The sequence below is a fragment of the Peromyscus eremicus genome, unplaced genomic scaffold, assembly GCF_949786415.1.
Source record: "Peromyscus eremicus unplaced genomic scaffold, PerEre_H2_v1 PerEre#2#unplaced_83, whole genome shotgun sequence".
Lineage (NCBI taxonomy): Eukaryota > Metazoa > Chordata > Mammalia > Rodentia > Cricetidae > Peromyscus > Peromyscus eremicus.
Genome location: NW_026734323.1, coordinates 510,120 through 528,202, shown reverse-complemented (window position 1 = coordinate 528,202; position 18,083 = coordinate 510,120). Strand labels below are relative to the sequence as shown.

The following is an 18,083-nucleotide window of genomic DNA, read 5'->3' as shown; positions in this document are numbered from 1 at the left end:
GCACACAATGAGAATTTGCAGGGAGGAGTCCCAGTTTCAGGATGGCTTTATAAACTCCACTGGTTATTCCAATGTTCCACCAAGATGAGCACAGTGCCCAAGAAGAGTGCTGCTCAAAGTGGGCTTCCCTGGCCTCAGCAGTGCCATCTGCTAGAAACTGTGTAAAATTCTCAGACCATGCCACAGAGCCAGGACACTCAGGAGCACATAGACCCACACAGACACACACACACACACACACACACACACACACACACACACACACTATTTCAGAGCATAAGGCAGAAGACCAGAAAGAAGCACTGAGGAGCTCCAGGCCTTCCTGCTACAAACTGAGATGGATGAATAGGACGAGGCCCCTTGCCCCAGCTGCTGCTAGGAGCTTTCAGACACAAACATCCACTGGTCAAGTACAAAGACTCACAACAAACTAACAGGACCTAGCACCCCCCCAAGTCAACATTTGTCAAAGCATCTTGAAATGCATGTTGAGAGCTCACACACTACTCTCCCTATCCCCAGACTGTGATTCAGGCCACAGGCTCTGCTTTTCATTTGGAGGAAACAGAACAGCCTGTGTCCCCATCTCACTCCTACCCAGGGTCCAAGTTCTGCATCTTGAATGCACTCAGGAAGTTTAGTTTAGGCACCAGGACACCCTGGATGTACAGTCTCCTGTTCCTCAGGAAACCTGGGCTTGATACTGTGGTATCAAGATGGTCAGCAGAGAACGGGGCATAATGACTACCTGTTGTTCAAATCCTTGTTGGTGTAATTGGCTAGGATTCCACGCAGCTCATTTCTCTCGCATGTCATATTATGTAGCCGGCTTGTGAGTTTCTCTATTTTTTTCATCTACTGCTCCTGCTCAGTGAAGGTGGAGAGTTGGGATGGTGCCTCCTCTGTAGTCCCTGCAGGTAGATAAAGAAAAGTGAACTTGTGTACTTGAATGGCTTAAGGTTAATAGAGTCCATGATGAGTCCCAAGAAGCCCGAGGAAGAGGAAATGCTAAGGACCCAGTGAAACTCTCAAAGAGCAGGGCAGCTATCCTCAAACTGGTGCCCATGATCTATGTCTCTGTCCTCAATCAGCAAGGCTAGGCTTGTGCCTCACTCCCTAGTGCAGTCCCCTGGCCCTGGAAGACATAATGTATCCCAGCCATGTAGATTTGTAGGACAGTGTCAGCTCTTATCTGATGTGATGCAGGTAAGTCTTCATGTCCCTAAAGCTTAGCAGCACCAAGTCCTGATCACACGTGCCCAGGACCAAACCATCTGAATGTCTGAGGCCCTGGTAGATGGCCAGGGGAATTTCCCTCCCTTCTTATTAGCATCAGATTCCCATGGAAAATGCAGGAATCCACTAGGATAAAGTGAAGCAATACCCTACCCAGAGAGGGACAACTCATTAGTCAATCAGTTCCTCCTGCCCCTCTTTGCCAGTCTGAATGAAATGAAGGAGTTCCCAGAAAAGCAGCTGCAGCCTGAATAATTCATGGCTTTCTTAATCTGACCATAAAAGACTCTTGACTCTGGGTTTGCTCTTAAGAAGCCCAGAGAAACAGGATAAGCCCATTGTTTCCCAGAAGCTCCCAGATGCTGAGCCCCAGCTCAAGTTCACCTCCTCCAGGAATCTCGCTATCCCCTGCTCAGGATTCATTTTCTTCACCAAACCATTTATTTCTCCAGGTTTCACACTAAGACCAAAGGCAAGCTTCCTTTGCCTCTCTCAGGTTAGTCCATGTTCTCTATTCTCTCTCCCAAGCAGCCATCTCAGCCTTACACACATGTCTATGCACACTGAACAAATACCCTACAGGCATTTGGTGTTGCCACAACACTGGTAACATCACAGAGAATACCAAGGGCTCTCCAGGATACAACAGAATTTCCAGAGAAGGGACTACCAGGGTCATCTCCATGAGGCCTCATCTATCAACTAACCAGCTCTTCTGCAATGCACAAAAAGCCATGTTGCCCTTCTCAGGAGCCTTTCCAGAAACATAAGGAAAGTACTTCAGTACATTGTCTTTACAAAGCCACAGATCTCTTCTCTATGCTTCATTTGAATATTTTTACTACTTCATGTATGGGAAGTTGAAGTCTCTATTCCAAACACATCCGATGAAATGGCTCATCAATTCTTCAGATCTCTAACCAATAACATGAGAAATAAAGGTTACTAGGGTATTAGGTCACGATGGTGGAGAAGAAAATCGGTCCCCTGATGTGAACAAGCAAATTGTGGAGAGTCCCCAAGGTTGTTATAGTATGTGGGTGTGTTGAAAGTTGTGGGTGCCTTGTCAGAACAAAGGAAAGTCCCATAGTTAATGAGGAAAATTACCCCAAATCATCAGCAGAATACATTCCAGCCCTCATGATGTGAGCAAATGTGTGATCAACTAGTGACATTTCAGGCTGGAGATGATAAGGACTGGGGCTCTTCAGGTGAGCCCTGAGACACAGGAGCAAACATTCCCACAAGTGTAAGTCTCCATTCCTGACTGAGTGCTTGTGGAATTTGGAGACAAATGGCTAGTGAGAGGCCACACACAGACATGCAAAGGCATGTACAGAAAATCAAATGTGTCATAGTCATGGGGATAGTATGTAGTGTGTCACTGCTGAGGTGTTTCACCTAGAGCTACACAAGAGCCAAATTCCTTGACTGGAGCCTCCTGTGACAATGCACATGACCTTAGGAAAGGCTACACAGCCAGCTTAAATTACAACATCCTTTGGAGCATGAGAGAGTCAGGCAAAGGGCACAAGAGGACAGATTAATAGGCGTCCTTCACCATAGACCTTTCCCAGAGCCCCACTTCACACTTTTGAATTTACTGACAGTACTAAAATGAAGAACTAGCACCCTGTTTGGTCTAGATTGAAAATTCACCAGAAGTCTAGACTGTGGCTTCAGAAGTGTACTTGGTGGATCCCAGAAGAAATGAGTGATGTGAGGAAAACTGTGTCCTTTCAGATGTTATATCACACTGACAAGTCATGCTAGACAAGGTGAGCTATCTCAGTAATACCCAATTCTAGAAGTCAAAGCACAGTACCTGCCCTAAACGCTACCTCATCTCAGTTAATCCTTACACACTGAAGGATGCTCAGAAAGTGACTGACAGATGAGACTTTGCCCAGGCAGGTTCTGAAAGCCCAGACTTGAGTCTCCCCTCTGTGGATGTCAGTTCTTCCATCTCTCTATAGAGGGGTGGATGTCTTAGAAATCAGCTGGTTTCCTCTGTCTCCCTGGACAGTGTGACACAGTGGACAGCTTCTTAAGGCTTACTCACAGTTGTAGAGGATGCACATTGGCTGCAGAGCCCTCAGCCATGTGCTTTCAGAGCCTGGAGAAAATTGTTACTGTCCACAAGCACTCAGGCAGTATAGGGATGCCAAAGTCACTTGCTCTATGCTTCAGAGTCTCATGTTAATGGAGAAGCCATACAGGGGCAGAACATAGTCACTAGATTCACAAAGCCATCCTCACTGACATTCAAGGACATTCAGAGCTACTAGGAAGGGGACAGTCTCAGTCCAGGTCCACTGAATCTAACAGTTCTCAGGCTGAACTGATCTGTGTACCACCCACAACAGGGAACTCAAAACTTTAGGGATCCCTGGAAGACAGTAGCACTTGGTGGATCCTGCCCTGCTACTGGTTATAACGTAAAGTATCAGAACCTATGGCTTTGCAAGGGTACTCCCCTTTCCCTATTATTACTGGCACACAATGAAAGGACTCCAGTGAAAGTGAAACACAGTTATAGTACAGAAATCTCATTAGTTCCTCTGTGCCTCCTTTCCCACTCAGAGTGAAAGCACAGGGTACCCAGCAAAGCAGTTTCAGCCTTTCAATTCCTGACTCTGCCAAACGAATCAGCATGGATCCTTGATCTTGGTCTGCTCTTTAGGAACCCAGAGAATCAGGATAGGCCTATTGCTTACCAGAAGCTCCCAGTTCCTGAGTCCTAGCCCTGGAAGGCTCAAGCCTAAAAACATCCAGAAAACTCCCCAGCCCATTCCCAGAACTCACTGAGTCTTCCCCAAAACAACTTATTCCCCCATGTTTTCCAGGGAGATCTAGGACCAGCTTCATTCTGCCTCACTCTGGTCTTTCCCAAATAGACCTCTGAGTCTGGATAACATGTCTAGAGGCCAAACTTGTGGTCAGTGAACCAATGTCCTAAAGAATGTTGGTGCTGCTTCAACACTAGTGACATCACTGGGGATTCCAAGAGCTGTCCAGGATACAACAGAATGCCCAGCAAAGGGTCTGCTGATGTCATGGGGCACAGTCTTTGCCTCCTTGCTAATTAGTTCTCCATGAACTGACCAGAAGCTGAGGTTTCCTTTCCAGGAGTCTCTCTTGTGACACAGGGGAAGTCATTCAGCACCTCCTCCTTCCAAAGCTAGAGATTTCTCTCAGCCTCATTAGAATCTTTTCACTACTTTACCCAAGGATAGTTGAACACTCAGTTTATAAGCACTGCCTAAGAATGGCTCTTTGCCTCCTTAACATCCATACCTAATAATATGAGAAATAAAGCATGTCAAAGAATTAGATCAGGATGATGTGAAGGAGGAGGGTTGAGTTCTTTGAAGTGAGCAGCACATGAGGAACGCTAAGGTTAAGGGAAGATGGCCACTGAGAATTTGTAAGTGAGCTGAGACTGTTATGAGACCCTAACTGTTCTAGAATTTCCTCTCTACATGTCTGGTGTATTATCCAGAGTTCTATAGAGAACAGAAGCTACAAAATGAATCTCTCTATGGAAAGGGTATTTGTTAGACTGGCTTATAAGCTGTGCTCTAGCTAATTCCAACAATATCTGGCTAGGAATGGAAAATCCAAGAATCCAGTAGATGCTCATTCCACTAGACTGGATGTCTTAGCTGGTCCAGTATATGCTGGAATCTTAAGGAAGTATGCTTTAATGTCAGTGAAGGAATGGATGTGCTAACAAGGAGAGAGCAAGCAGAGAAAGAGTAAGAGCTTCCTTCTTCCATGTACTTCTATATGCTTCCAACAGAAGGAGTGGTCCAGATTACATCTGGATTTATGTTCTGAATTATAGGTGTGACTTCCTACCTCAAAGGTTCAGACTACAAGTAGATCTTCCTACTTCAAAATAAGCAGAAATCTCCCACAGATGTGCCCTCCATTTTTGGTTGTTAGTTAATCCCAGATATAGTCACATTGACAGCCAAGAATAGTCATCACATTCTTATTCCCCTGTTCACTAATATTCATGAGAAAAAGGCTCCCTTAGAGAGTGATAACAAGGAGTAAAGATAAATATAAATCATACCTAAATCACCTGTAGATCTCATGGTCATGATGACTTTTTGTGGCCTCTTTTTGATCATGGGTGGCTAAAATAGGATGAAATACCATTCTTTGCTTTATTGGGTAGGAGGGGATTAGATAGATACCCAGACACAAAACAATGTGGTCTCTCTCTATAACTGAAGATTTGAAATTCAATTAATTATGTTATGTCTGGTAATAACTGTGGTGGAAAGGTTCTAAGAGATAGAAAATGGTTTTTCTTCAAAGAAAAGAGAAGAAAGCAAACACACTGTACTTGTCAGAAAGAGCCATGTGAATTTGGACTTGAACTCCTCCAGACCATATCTTGCTCACTCCATGCATTCTGAGAAAGAAAAACCTCCTATTTAAATTGGAAGACCCAGGAAAAATTTATGTGGGGTCTTCATTGTAAATAGCAGTCATAAACCTCCTGTTGCTTTAAAAGCAAAGTGGAATATTAAGATTTGAAGTTTCTCTGATGGTCAAAGAGGCAGGATTTGGAGACAGCAGCAATAGGAAACAAATCATACTCCAGAGTTAAATCATTGTACAGAGCTCAGGACTAACACTAGGATCATGAGTGTGGGCACTGCAGTGTATGGCACCAAGAATACTGGCATTAGACAATGTGCCTGGTGCTGCTTTAGAAGCTTTCAACATATATGGCTCTGAAAATGGGATGCAGCCTTTCCCAAATCATCAAGCAGAATGGACTCCTCCATTTCTCTAGAACATAAGCTCTGGCATGCAGTTGATGATTCAGGCTTGTATATGGGACCTGGTCTCTGTAGTAAGGGGTAGGATTTCTGATAGGAACCTTTCCACAAAACACTGGAAGGATGGTCAAAGGTGCTGTCAGCCAACAGCTCCTCCCCATGCTACCCTGCAGCCTTTAGAAGAGGCTTCAATAGTCAAATTTACCAACTTTTCCTTTCTGGCTTGGGCTTATAATCACTCATCATTTTACTGATTATTTCACTTCTGCCATAAACCATATTGAATCTTTCTTCCTACAATGGAAATTTCACTTTGAACGTAGAATCCCAGTTTTCTTCACAGTAACCTGAGGTTTATGTTTTCCCCTTCTGGCTTGCTGTGATGGCTAATCTTGGCTGTCTATTTGACACACAGTTGAAGATTTGACTCCATCAAACTGGCTTGCAGCCATGATTCTTTGGCATTTTCTTGTTGCTAACTGATGGAGGATGGCTCAGCCCTCTGTGGGCAGTGCCATCCCTAGGCTAGTGATCCTGAGCCTCAGAGGAAAGCTAGCTGAGCAGAGCAGTACACAGCATTTTGTGTGATTTCAAGCACCTGCTTTGGGATCTTGCCTTGGCTTCTATTGATGATGGACTGCAACCTTTGAGATGAATTAGCCATTCACTTTCCCAGATTGGCTTTTTGGACTTTTATCACAATAGAATGTTAACTAGAACACTTGCCATATTCTTGGGGCATGCTCTCATAGTCCATCCTTCTTCCAGCCTGTAGCCTCTTTTTTCACCAATCACAAAGTTTCTGGACATTGAAATTTATTGCAATATCAACTCTACCAATCACACCCACTGCTTACATTTCTCTGTTAAAGTATTTTTTTATTTTTTCCATCTCATATATCATGTTTCTCTCTAATATATCATGCTTCCCTACTTTACCCTTTTAAAATTATCTCTGAATGCTCCTGCCTGTTCCACTTTAAAAATTGTCCTTTGCCCAATAATAGAACATTTATGGACACATTATTAAGTTCCTTAGAAAGGGTGGTATATTGTATTTAATAGCAAGCTTTTAAAGTGTGCTTATATAAAATGTCTTGTCATATATTTTTAAGCATTTTGTGAGTGGAACTATTTCCCTGATTTGTGATTGGTATACAGGAAGGCCACTGACTTTTGTGTGTTAATTTTGCAACCTTTCACTTTTATGAATCTATTAATCAGACTTAAGGGACTTCTAATACATTTTAAGATTTAATTGTTTAGAATCATATCATATGCAAATAAGAACATTTTGACTTCTCCCTTTTCCATTTGTATCCCTTTATCTCCTTCAGTTGTCTTATTGCTCTTGCTAAGAGTTCAAGTACTATATTGAATAGGAGAGGAAGGAGTGAATATTTTTTCCTTCTTTTTTTTGAATTGCTTTGTGTTTTTCTGTATTTAGCATGATTCTGCTGTGGGCTTGTTGTATAATGACTTTGTTATGTTGAAACATATCCTCTATATCCCTAGATACTCCAGGACATTTATCATTGACATATAATCATTTCATATACTCAGAGGGTCATATTGTTTTTGTCTTTCATTCATTTTATGTGGTGTAATAAATACGTTGATTTGTGTATGTTGAATTATCCTTGCATGTTTGAGGTGAAGACAACTTGAACACGGTGGATGTTTTTTTTAATGTGATCCTGAGCTTGATTTGCAAATATTTTATTGAAACCTTGTATTTATATGTTCATCAGGATAATAGGGCTATAATTCTATCTATCTATCCATCTATCTACTCTCTATCAACTATCTATCTATCTATCCATCCATCCATCCATCTACCTACTGGCCTGTCTTCATCTCTCAACACCAGGGTATCTCTGACTTAAAAAAGATTTACTGCTCTTTACCTGCTGAGCCAGTTTATAAGCCCCTGATTTGCATTTGTATCTTATTTTAATTTTTGTTTTCCCCCTTTTTAATATTTATTTCATTTTGTATGTATACGGGTATTGTTCCAGCAGGTATGTTTGAGCACCACGTTACGTGTACTCCCATTATCCCCTCTGTGTGTCATTGCATTTGCCGCAACCATGGCTGATTTGACTACTCTCCACTAGACCAAGCAGCAAATGCTGCATTCATGCGGAATTTTTAGTGCTTCACACTGGCCTCAGGACTCTGTCGTGCTCCTTAAAAATGAATGGATCTGCCTTAAAAACAAACAAAGTGAAAACTCATAAGGAAGGTCTATGGTTTAATAATTAAGCTGTGAAGCAGAGGGCCCAGAACAGCAGCTTGGATCTCAGCCTGCCACCTAGCTGCTGTGAACCCACTTTCTAGCTTATGAAACCTCAGTAAGACCCCCACTCTATTCCCTACAGACAAAGAGAAGCTTAAACCAGGATATCTTAGTGTAGACAAAACTCAGGCCAGTTTCAGGTTTCCAGATGGGGATATCAACTACAAAGTCAGGATGTTCGGCCACCTGGACTAATTGGCCATAAAATATCCCAATTCCAGAGACAGCTAATAAAACTCCTGACATAGTTGCTAAAAGGACGAGAGATCAAAGACTGGGAAAAAAGGAACTGATACTAACCGGGGAGAGGGAGGTGGGTTGAGGGGCAGTGAATTTTGTGGTCTTTGTCTTTAAGAGCGAGCCTTACAAAAAAAAAAAGGAGCTCCTCTCAGCTTCACAGCTAGGAGTGAGTGTTTGGGACAAGTTCCCTGCTGTGCTGCTTTAATGGAAATAAACTTTGCTTTTGCATTCTGAACATCCTGGGTCTTCAGTGATCTCTTTGGGGACGAAATCTGGGCATAACATTTGTTTCCCTAACCGGGAAACCCAGAGACCCCACCAAGACCCTCAAGGGTCCAGAGGTCCATTGACATCTATCAGTAAGAGCACTCTCTGTTTTGTCTGTGTCTCTGTCTTGTTACTTTCGTTTTGTACTGGTCCACTGATTTGTACTTTTCAGGCTCTCACTGGGACAGATGTGTCTAGACAGTGAACCTGGAGGGAAAGAGAGATGTCTCGTTCCCCAATTTGGGCAAAAGATCCCCTGGTCCCGAGCCATTTGGGGCCACCTCAGAGGTGACAGTTTGGTTTCAGCAGCCTCCTCTTGAAAGTGACCAGTAGCCTCTCCTGTTCATTAGACGACCCATTAGGAGTGTTTTTGGGTATCTTCCTCCACCACAGGAGGAAGTGCCAGCTTGTACTTGGAACTGGGAAATTGTTAGAGTCATTTTGTGTTTTATTGTGGTCATTGTTACTTTACTCTCTCTCTCTCTTTCAGCTACTATCTTCGACTTCCTTCTTCCTCTATGGGGAGGAACCAGTGTGCATATTGTAAGGAAGGACATTGAGCTAAAGAGTACTCCAAGAACAGGAATAAAAGAGGCAGGTCAGCAGGGCCAGGGAAGCATACTCCTATCCTCACCACCCTGGAAGAAGACAGTGACTAGGGGAGATGGGGCTTGGCTCCCCTCCCGAGCCTAGGGTAACCCTGAGAGTGGAGGGGAAATCTATCCAATTCATGGTGGATACAGGGGCAGAAAGTTCAGTACTTCTGACACCTGAGGGCCCCCTATCAGGGAAACAGACCTGGGTGCAGGGTGCAACAGGCACCAAACCTTATAAATGGACTACCCAAAAAAATGGTGGACTTGGGAGTGTGACAGGTAACCCACTTGTTCCTGGTTATTAGTGAATGTCCATACCCCTTGCTGGGTCATAATTTGCTCATCAATATGAGAGCACAGATCCATTTCACAGATGCAGGGACCCACATTGAACAACCAGATGGAAAAGCCATTGGAGTGTTTTTAACAATGCCCTTGGAAGCTGGGCGGTGGTGGCGCACGCCTTTAATCCCAGCACTCGGGAGGCAGAGCCAGGCGGATCTCTGTGAGTTCGAGGCCAGCCTGGGCTACCAAGTGAGTCCCAGGAAAGGCGCAAAGCTACACAGAGAAACCTTGTCTTGAAAAACAAAAACAAAAAAAAACAAAACAAAACAATGCCCTTGGAGAAGGAATACCACCTTCATAGGCAAAAGTCTGCCCCCAGCCCAAGTACGGGCATCCTGCTCTGAGAGTTTCCAACTGTCTGGGCCGAAACGCAGGGAATGGGGCTGGCCAAACATTGTACTCCAATATATGTGGAACTCAAAGCTAATGCAGACCCTTAGAAGTCTGCCAGTATCCCATGACCTTAGAGTCCAAGAAGGGGATCACCCCCCACATAAGGCGACTTCTGCAAGAGGGGTTCTTATGGTCTGTCCAGTCTGTATGGAACATACCCCTCCTACTGGCTAAGAAACCACAAACAAATGACTACCTCCCAGTCTAAGATCTCTGGGAAGTCAACAAAAGGGTAATAGACATCGACACCATAGTACCTAACACATATACCCTGCTAAGTATGCTCCCACGAGACATAGAATGGTATACTGTTCTGGATTTAAAGGATGCTTTCTTTAGTCTTCCACTCGCCCCGAGCAGCCTGGGCTACTTTGCCTTTGAGTGGCATGATCCAAATATTGGAATAAGCGGGCAATTGACCTGGAAGAGGCTGCCAGAAGGATTCAAGAATTCGCCCACCATATTCGATGAGGCCCTCCATGAAGACCTAAGTGAGTATTGCTCCCGGCACCCCCATATCTCTTTCCTACAATATGTAGATGATATACTGATAGCCACTAAGTCAGAAGAGGAATGCCTCAGGGGAGCAAAGGACCTTCTAAGAACACTAGGGACACTAGGCTAGTGAGCCTCTGTGAAAAAGGCCCAGATTTGCAAGAAACAGGTAACCTACGTTGGGTATGTATTAAAACAAGGAAAAAGATGGCTGTCAGAGACCAGAAAAGAAACGGTGTTAAAGATACCCGTACCTAAAACAGTCAGACAAGTCAGAGAGTTCCTGGGATTTGCGGGGTTCTGTAGACTCTGGATTCCAGGGTACACTGAAATTGCTCGTCCCCTTTACAAGGCCACAAAGGAACAGATTCTGACTTGGAATAAGGAGGGACAAACTGCCTTTGACACCATCAAGCGAAAATTGCTGGAAGCTCCAGCCCTAGGACTCCCAGACATCAAGAAGCCCTTACTCCTCTATATCGATGAAAGAAAAGGGGTGGAAAAAGGGGTGCTAATTCAGAATGTCGGGCCATGGAGGAGGTCCATTGCCTATCTATCAAAGAAACTGGACTCTGTAGCTGCGGGGTGGCCCCATGCTTGTGCATCATCACAGCCATGGCTTTGCTGGTCAAAGATGCTGATAAACTAACCCTGGGGCAGAATCTCATGGTGGCTGCCCCCGATGCCTTAGATTCAGTTCTAAAGCACCCCCCCCCCCGATAGATGGCTGAGGAATGCCAGAGTGACTCATTAACAAGCCCTGCTCTTAAATCCAAGCACAATAACATTTCAAGCACCAACCACTCTAAACCCAGCCACCATGCTGCCAGACCCAGACCTAGAGACCCCTCTCCATGACTGTGCTGAGATTCTAGCCCAGGTACACTGTGTTCAACCTGATCTCCACAAAACACTGCTGACAGATGCAGAAGAGACTTGGTTTATGGATGGGAGCAGCTTTGTATGAAATGCACACAGGTATGCTGAGGCTGCAGTGACCACCACCTGTGAGATTGTTTGGGCAGAAGCTCTACCAGCCGGCACCTCAGCCCAGAAAGCCGAGCTGATAGCACTCACTAAAGCCCTATACCTGGGCAATGACAAAATGATTAACATTTATATGGATAGTCGGTATGCATTTGCTACACTACATATCCATGGGGCAATATACATGGAGAGGGGGCTGCTCACTGCTGAAGGAAAGGCTATTAAAAATAAACAAGAGATATTGGACTTGCTAAAAAGCACTATGTCTCCCAAAGAAACTTGCAGTAACACACTGTCCAGGCCACCAGAGGGGGACAGATGCCGTGTCAAAGGGGAACAACCTGGAGGACCAGACAGCAAAGAAAGCAGCCTTATTAGAGATCACAGTGGCTCTACCTGTTATGGCAGATCCAGGCCCCCACGGCTTACCCCCCACACCACATTATAATTCAGATGAGGAACCCTAGGATTCTCAGGTAGAGAGAGCATATAAAAATGATGGATGGTGGTAGCTACTCACAGGAAAAGTGCTTCTCCTGAGCCTACTCAGGAAAATGTATGCTCCAGAATATCCATCAGACTTCTCACTTAGGGACTCGGAAGCTGAAAGAATTGATCTCTGGGTACCCCTTAAAAATTTGTCAAGCCTATCAATTTATTGACAAAATTATAACAGAATGTAAGGCTTGCCAATTGGTAAACTCCTACAAGATAAAAGGAAAAAAGGAGCTCAGAAGAGAGGGACTCGCCCAGGTACGTACTGGGAGGTGGACTTCACAGAAATTAAGCCAGGTAAATATGGATATAGATACCTGCTGGTTTTTTTAGACACCTTTTAAGGATGGACTGAAGCATACCCAACCACACATGAGGCGGCTCACATGGTGGTAAAAAAAAATACTGGAAGAAATCCTCCCCAGGTTTGGTTTCCCCCACCTGATTGGGTCAGACAGTGGCCCAGCCTTCATCTCACAAGTAAGCCAGGGATAGCTATTGCATTAGGTGCTGAGTGGAAATTACACTGAGCATATTGGCCCCAAAGTTCTGGACAAGTCAAGAGGATGAACCAGACCCTAAAAGAGATCCTTTCTAAATCAGCCTTAGAGACTGGCAGTGACTGGGTGGCTCTCCTCCCCTGTGCCTTGTTCCGGGTAAGGAATTCCACTTACCAGCTAGGATTAGCCCCTTTTGAGATCATGTACAGCCAGCCACCCCCTCTTATAGCTAGTCTACAAACAGAACTGGTGGTGCAGATGGAGGATGCAGACCTCATTAAGAGTCTGAATTTCTGTCCCAAGTACAAGCAGACATATGGCCCCAATTGCAGGCCATTGATTCATCCTCCTCTTCTCCTAAGCCCCATAGCTACCAGCCCAGGGACTGGGTCCTGATCCACAGACACCAGTCCAGGACTTTGGAACCAAGATGGAAGGGGCCCCACGTTGTCATTCTGACCATCCCCACCGCTCTCAAGGTGGATGGCATTGCAGTCTGGATCCACCACTCCCACGCTCAACCATCAGGCTTGCTTGCCCCTCCAACAGGACACCGGGACGAGACCTGGGAGGCATCAAGACACCCCTCCAACCTGCTGAAGCTGAAGCTCCACCAAAAGTGAAGCCCAACCTGCTCCTGCTGGTCCTGCTCATGAGAGCCCCCCAGGGGGCGGGCCACTCCAGCAACCCTCATGTGCGGTGGAACCAGACTTGGCTGGTAGTTAACGCAGAAACTGGTGTCATTGCCAACTCCAGCTCCTCAGCCAGAGAACCCAAGGACACCTGGTTCCTGGACTTGTTTGTTGACCTCTATGACTGGTTAAAGAGGCATGGGACCCATCGGACCAGGAACCTTTCCCTGGGTACAGGTGTGCTACTCCTGGCCAGAGAAAGAGAACTAGGGACCAACACTTTTATGTATGCCCTGGACATTCACAGAGCAGGGACCAAGTTAAAAAAGGTGGGGGCCCAGGGCTAGCCTACTGTGCCACTTGGGACTGTGTAAGAACTGGATATATTTGATGGGAGGCACAGATAAAAACTGACTTGATTACCGTGAGTTGGGGGGATAGGAATATGCCAGGAACTGGAAAATGCCGGAAAGGCACAGGATGGGTGGACTGTGGCCCCTGCTATGACAAGGAATGCTTCCCCAATCACCCCTGGGCAACCCCTGGAGGTCGTTGTGACTCCTTAATAATTAAGTTCACTGAAGAGGGAAAGAGGGCTGATTGGACCACTGGAAAATGTGGGGACTACGGCTGTACTGTTCTGGGCATGATCCCGAACTCACTTTCACTATCCGGCACACTTTGTCCCCCGTAAAAACAGCAGTGAGACCCAACACGATACTGAACCAGGAACCCAACCCCCTCCCTCCTCTGCCAAGTCATACTGTGCCTGAGGGACACAGCATTACTGAAAAGCCTCTAGATTATACCACCACTGAATCTAACCACATAGACTCCCTATGGAGGACCCAACCTCCTCCCAGGCAGATGGATAGGGATCCATTGTTCTCCCTACTCCAGAAGTCCTTTGTGTTCCTTAATGCCTCAAGGCCTAATTTAACAACCTCCTGTTGGCTTTGCTATGATGCACAACCCCCTTTTTATGAGGGAGTAGCGGTAATACACAAATATAGCATTACTGCTGACCCCCAACAGTGCCACTGGCAAACAAAGGCCTCCCTAACACCCCAACAGGTAGAGGGCCAGGGTTTATGCGTGGGACGGATCACACTAGAATATTAAATTCACTGCAATTATACCCAGCCACTTGGAAATAAGATTGGCTACTTGTTGCCCTTAGAGGATAGTTGGTGGGCATGTTCTTCTGGACTGACTCCATGTGCACATATCTCGGTCCTCGATAAAACCTGGGGGTTTTGTTTATTAGTCAGACTTGTGCCCCTGTCATACATTATATCAAATTATATCATACATAGTTTGATTGAGCCTGTCAATCCTGGCCACTATAAGAGAGAGCCAGTTACAGCCCTTACCTTATCAGTGCTGTTGGGAGCTAGCCTGGCAGTGCTGGGGACCAGGGTGGCATCCCTAATAACTAACAGCAGCATTATTCCAGCCTCCGTCTCTCCATCAATGAAGACATAGAAAAATTAGAAAATTCTATCTTGCACCTCCAGGACTCCCTATCCTCCCTGGCAGAGGTGGTTATACAGAATAGGAGAGGGCTAGATCTTATCTTCTTAAAGGATAAGGGGTTATGTGCCACATGAGGGGAAGAGTGTTGTTTTTACATAGACCACTCAGGAGTCCTAAAAGAATCAATGGCCAAAGTACGAGAGGTGTTAGCAAAAAGAAAAAGAGAACATGAAGCCACTCAGAGCTGGTTCAAGGGCTGGTACTCCCAGTCCCCCTCGCTTACTACTCTGGTCTCATCCCTCATAGGACCCTTAATACTCTTCTTTGTGGCCATCACGTTCAGGCCTTATGTCATAAATAAACTTCTCCAATATATGGGGGAAAGACTATACACAATCCAGCTCATGGCGCAGAGAGGGTATGCACTGGTGGACACGACTGGATTCAAGCTGTATGCTAACCCTGAAGAATAAGGTAAAGAAGAATCCCTTGAGTTAGAAGTAGTTAGGGGCCCATGATTGAGCCCCATCAGGAACAAAGAAAGGGGGGAATGGGAAACCTCAGTAAGATCCCACACTCTATTCCCTACAGACAAACAGAAGCTTAAACCAGGATATCTTAGTGTAGATAAAACTCAGGCTAGTTTCAGGTTCCCAGATGGTGATATCAACTACAAAGTCAGGATGTTCAGCCACCTGGTGGGACTAATTGGCCATAAAATATCCCAACTCCAGAGACAGCTCTTAAAACTCCTGACATAGTTGCTGAACAGACAAAAGATCAAAGACTGGGAAAAAAAGGAACTGATACTAAGTGGAGATGATAGACCCCAGACTCAGGGCACTACACTCTCCAGTGGATGCCCCAGAAACCCGGACTCCAGACCAGTTGATGCAATCAGCATGAGGCTTTATTTAATTGTTTGCACAAACGGGCCCCCTCCACTATTCAGTGAGAGGAGCCTCGAAAAATAATTGCAGGCATCTTTTAAAGGCAAAACCCACAAAATTAGCATAGCATTCAGGGCAATACATAATTGGCTAGTTTAAAAATCAGTGCCAGGGACGGGGAGTATAGCTATGGGGACTTTCCATGGGGGCTGCCTGTCTTCCTAGAATAGCCACAGGATGTTCTGCTAGACCCAGATAATGTCACAAGATTATTCTGCTGATGCCATAAGAAATATCATAAGAATATTTCTGCTGAGGCTAACAGTTTGGGGGTCTGAGACTGGTGCTTGTTCCTCTTTCTAACGTTCTGCTGAGGCTGAGGGTTTGGGGGGTCTGAGACTGGTGATCGTTCTTCTTTCTAACATTTAATTCTTTCAGGGAGAGGGAAGGGGGTTGAGGTGGAATTAATTAGGTGGTCTTTGCCTTTAAGAGCTAGCCTTACAAAAAAAGGAGAGCTCCTCCCAGCCTCACAGCTACAAGTGAGTGTTTGGGATGAGTTCCCTGCCTCACGGCTTGTAACAGAAATAAACTTTACTTTTGCATTCTGGACATCCATGGTCTTCAGTGGTCTCTTTGGGCACACGATCTGGGCATAACAGCTGACAACCTCGGGTCAGCACACACTGTCTCCTCGTGCCAGGGAAAAGTTCCTGAGAGAAGTCAGTGCGGGGCTTCGGGAGGTGGCATCCTGGCTCAGGACGCCAGTTCTGACACTCCTCAGTCCGTCCCACTTTCTCCACCACAGTGCAGGGACCCCGAAAGATCTGAAATCCCATCCTGGAACTTCTTTCTTCACTCCCTTCACAACTGACCCTCACCTGGAACCCTCTGGGACCCGGGACCCCAGCCTCCACCCCCAGCCGCGTCTTACATTTTCTTAGCTACATCCGTCTCCCGGAACTGCTCCCTCACCATGGTGCCAGCTGCTGGGCGCCCTTCTCCAGGCTCGGACTACAGAAACCACTGTCACTGCAGCTTCCCGGGCACTGCTGGATTTAGAGCTCAGAGAGCAGCCGCTGTCCCTCGGCCACCATAGAGCGCCGCACATGCCGCTTCCTCTTCTGCCACGGGATCCCTCTAGAGAGGCTTTGCACATTCTGCTTTGCGACCTCCTGCTACACCGCCACCTACTGGCACCTGCATAGAGTGCACCAGGGCACGCTAATCAAAAAAGAAAAAAAAATTCCCTTTCTGGTGGTTTTCTCAAAACCAGAGTGAAATGCTGTACTTTCTTATCTTAAGGCCAATAAACAAACGAATGAATGAATGAATGAATGAATGAATGAATGAATGAATGCCTATTTTAATGACCCAATGATTGTCATTAGGGCTGCTTGCAGTGGTAGAATTGAGGGACATGTAATATACTGGACCATGAGCACCTCACCAGTGTTTACAACATTGAAGAGTATGTCTGTCCTCACCCCCAACAGCCATTACCTGGCTGTAAATCCTCAGGGGAGACTTCACAAAGTCCTCCCTCACAAGATAAGATATTGACAGTGGCGGTCCTGTGTGGATCTCTTGTATGTTTGCTCGTTTCTTGAATTAGCTAAATTGTTTCTAGTATCAGCTTAATGATCATAGGAAAGGAGAAGCAACTCCCCTTTTAAAACTCAGGCTTTTAATTCTGTGGCACAGCATCTGGGTACAATTGACAAGAGACAGGCTCCTTGTCCTTGGGATCATCAAGCCCCAATGGCTATGAAGCTGCACTAAGAACCACCTGCTTTTAGTGGTGCCACAAATAGCTGCCTGGCTGTTCCTATTGGTTCTGGTGTTGGGATAATGTCTCCTGGTTTGGTTTTGAACTTCCTTGAGCAACTTGAGACACATCTGACCATCTTCCCTGGCACAGGGTGAAGTCCTGGGTATTACCAGGTTTGGCCTGGCCAACATGAAGGAGAGTGTGTTGATGCTGGCCTACTTTGAGAAGATAACTGACCATCTCTTTGATGCTGCTTACTTTGGGCAAGAAAGACTGAGTATGTGGTAGGTTTGCAGTGTAGACGACCTATGGCTTAAAGGATGAATGGATTATTTGTCTTCAGAGCCCAGCTAAGGCACCCTGCCCTCCCTCTCCCCATTCTGTGATCTCTTTTCAGTGCAGACAGTTCTTCAGTTCCAAAAAGAAAATATGGACTCTGAGCCAATGGAGACCTTTTAGTCCTTGAAGCTATACTTGGCCACATAGACTAACAGCCTACATTTTATCCAGGCTTGACAGAAGTTAGACAGTGGAAGAGCCTCCAAGTATAGCAGTAGGGTAGTCTGCGGTCCTGCTTCCTAGTGAGGCACTGGACATCATTTTAAGGGCCATGAAGGGCAGAAAATGGAGAGACAAAGGTGGAAGATGGAGAGAGAGAGAAGGTA

At 45.6% G+C, this 18,083-nt stretch overlaps 1 protein-coding gene across 7 annotated transcripts in view; it reads right to left on the bottom strand.

Annotated features, from left to right (window-relative positions):
• The window catches only part of LOC131901450 (disks large homolog 5-like), a 122,809-nt gene that overhangs the window by 7,598 nt on the left and 97,128 nt on the right, over positions 1–18,083 (bottom strand). For 6 of the 7 annotated variants that reach the window (XR_009376571.1, XR_009376569.1, XR_009376568.1 and 3 more), the window contains exon 2: positions 749–911. The exons of the other annotated variant lie outside the window; for it this stretch is intronic. Coding sequence is in view for 1 of the 6 variants with exons in the window: in XM_059252602.1 (XP_059108585.1) it covers positions 749–855 (107 nt within the window). In the remaining 5 variants the exon portion in view is untranslated. The remainder of the gene's footprint in view (positions 1–748; positions 912–18,083) is intronic. 7 annotated transcript variants of the gene reach the window in all.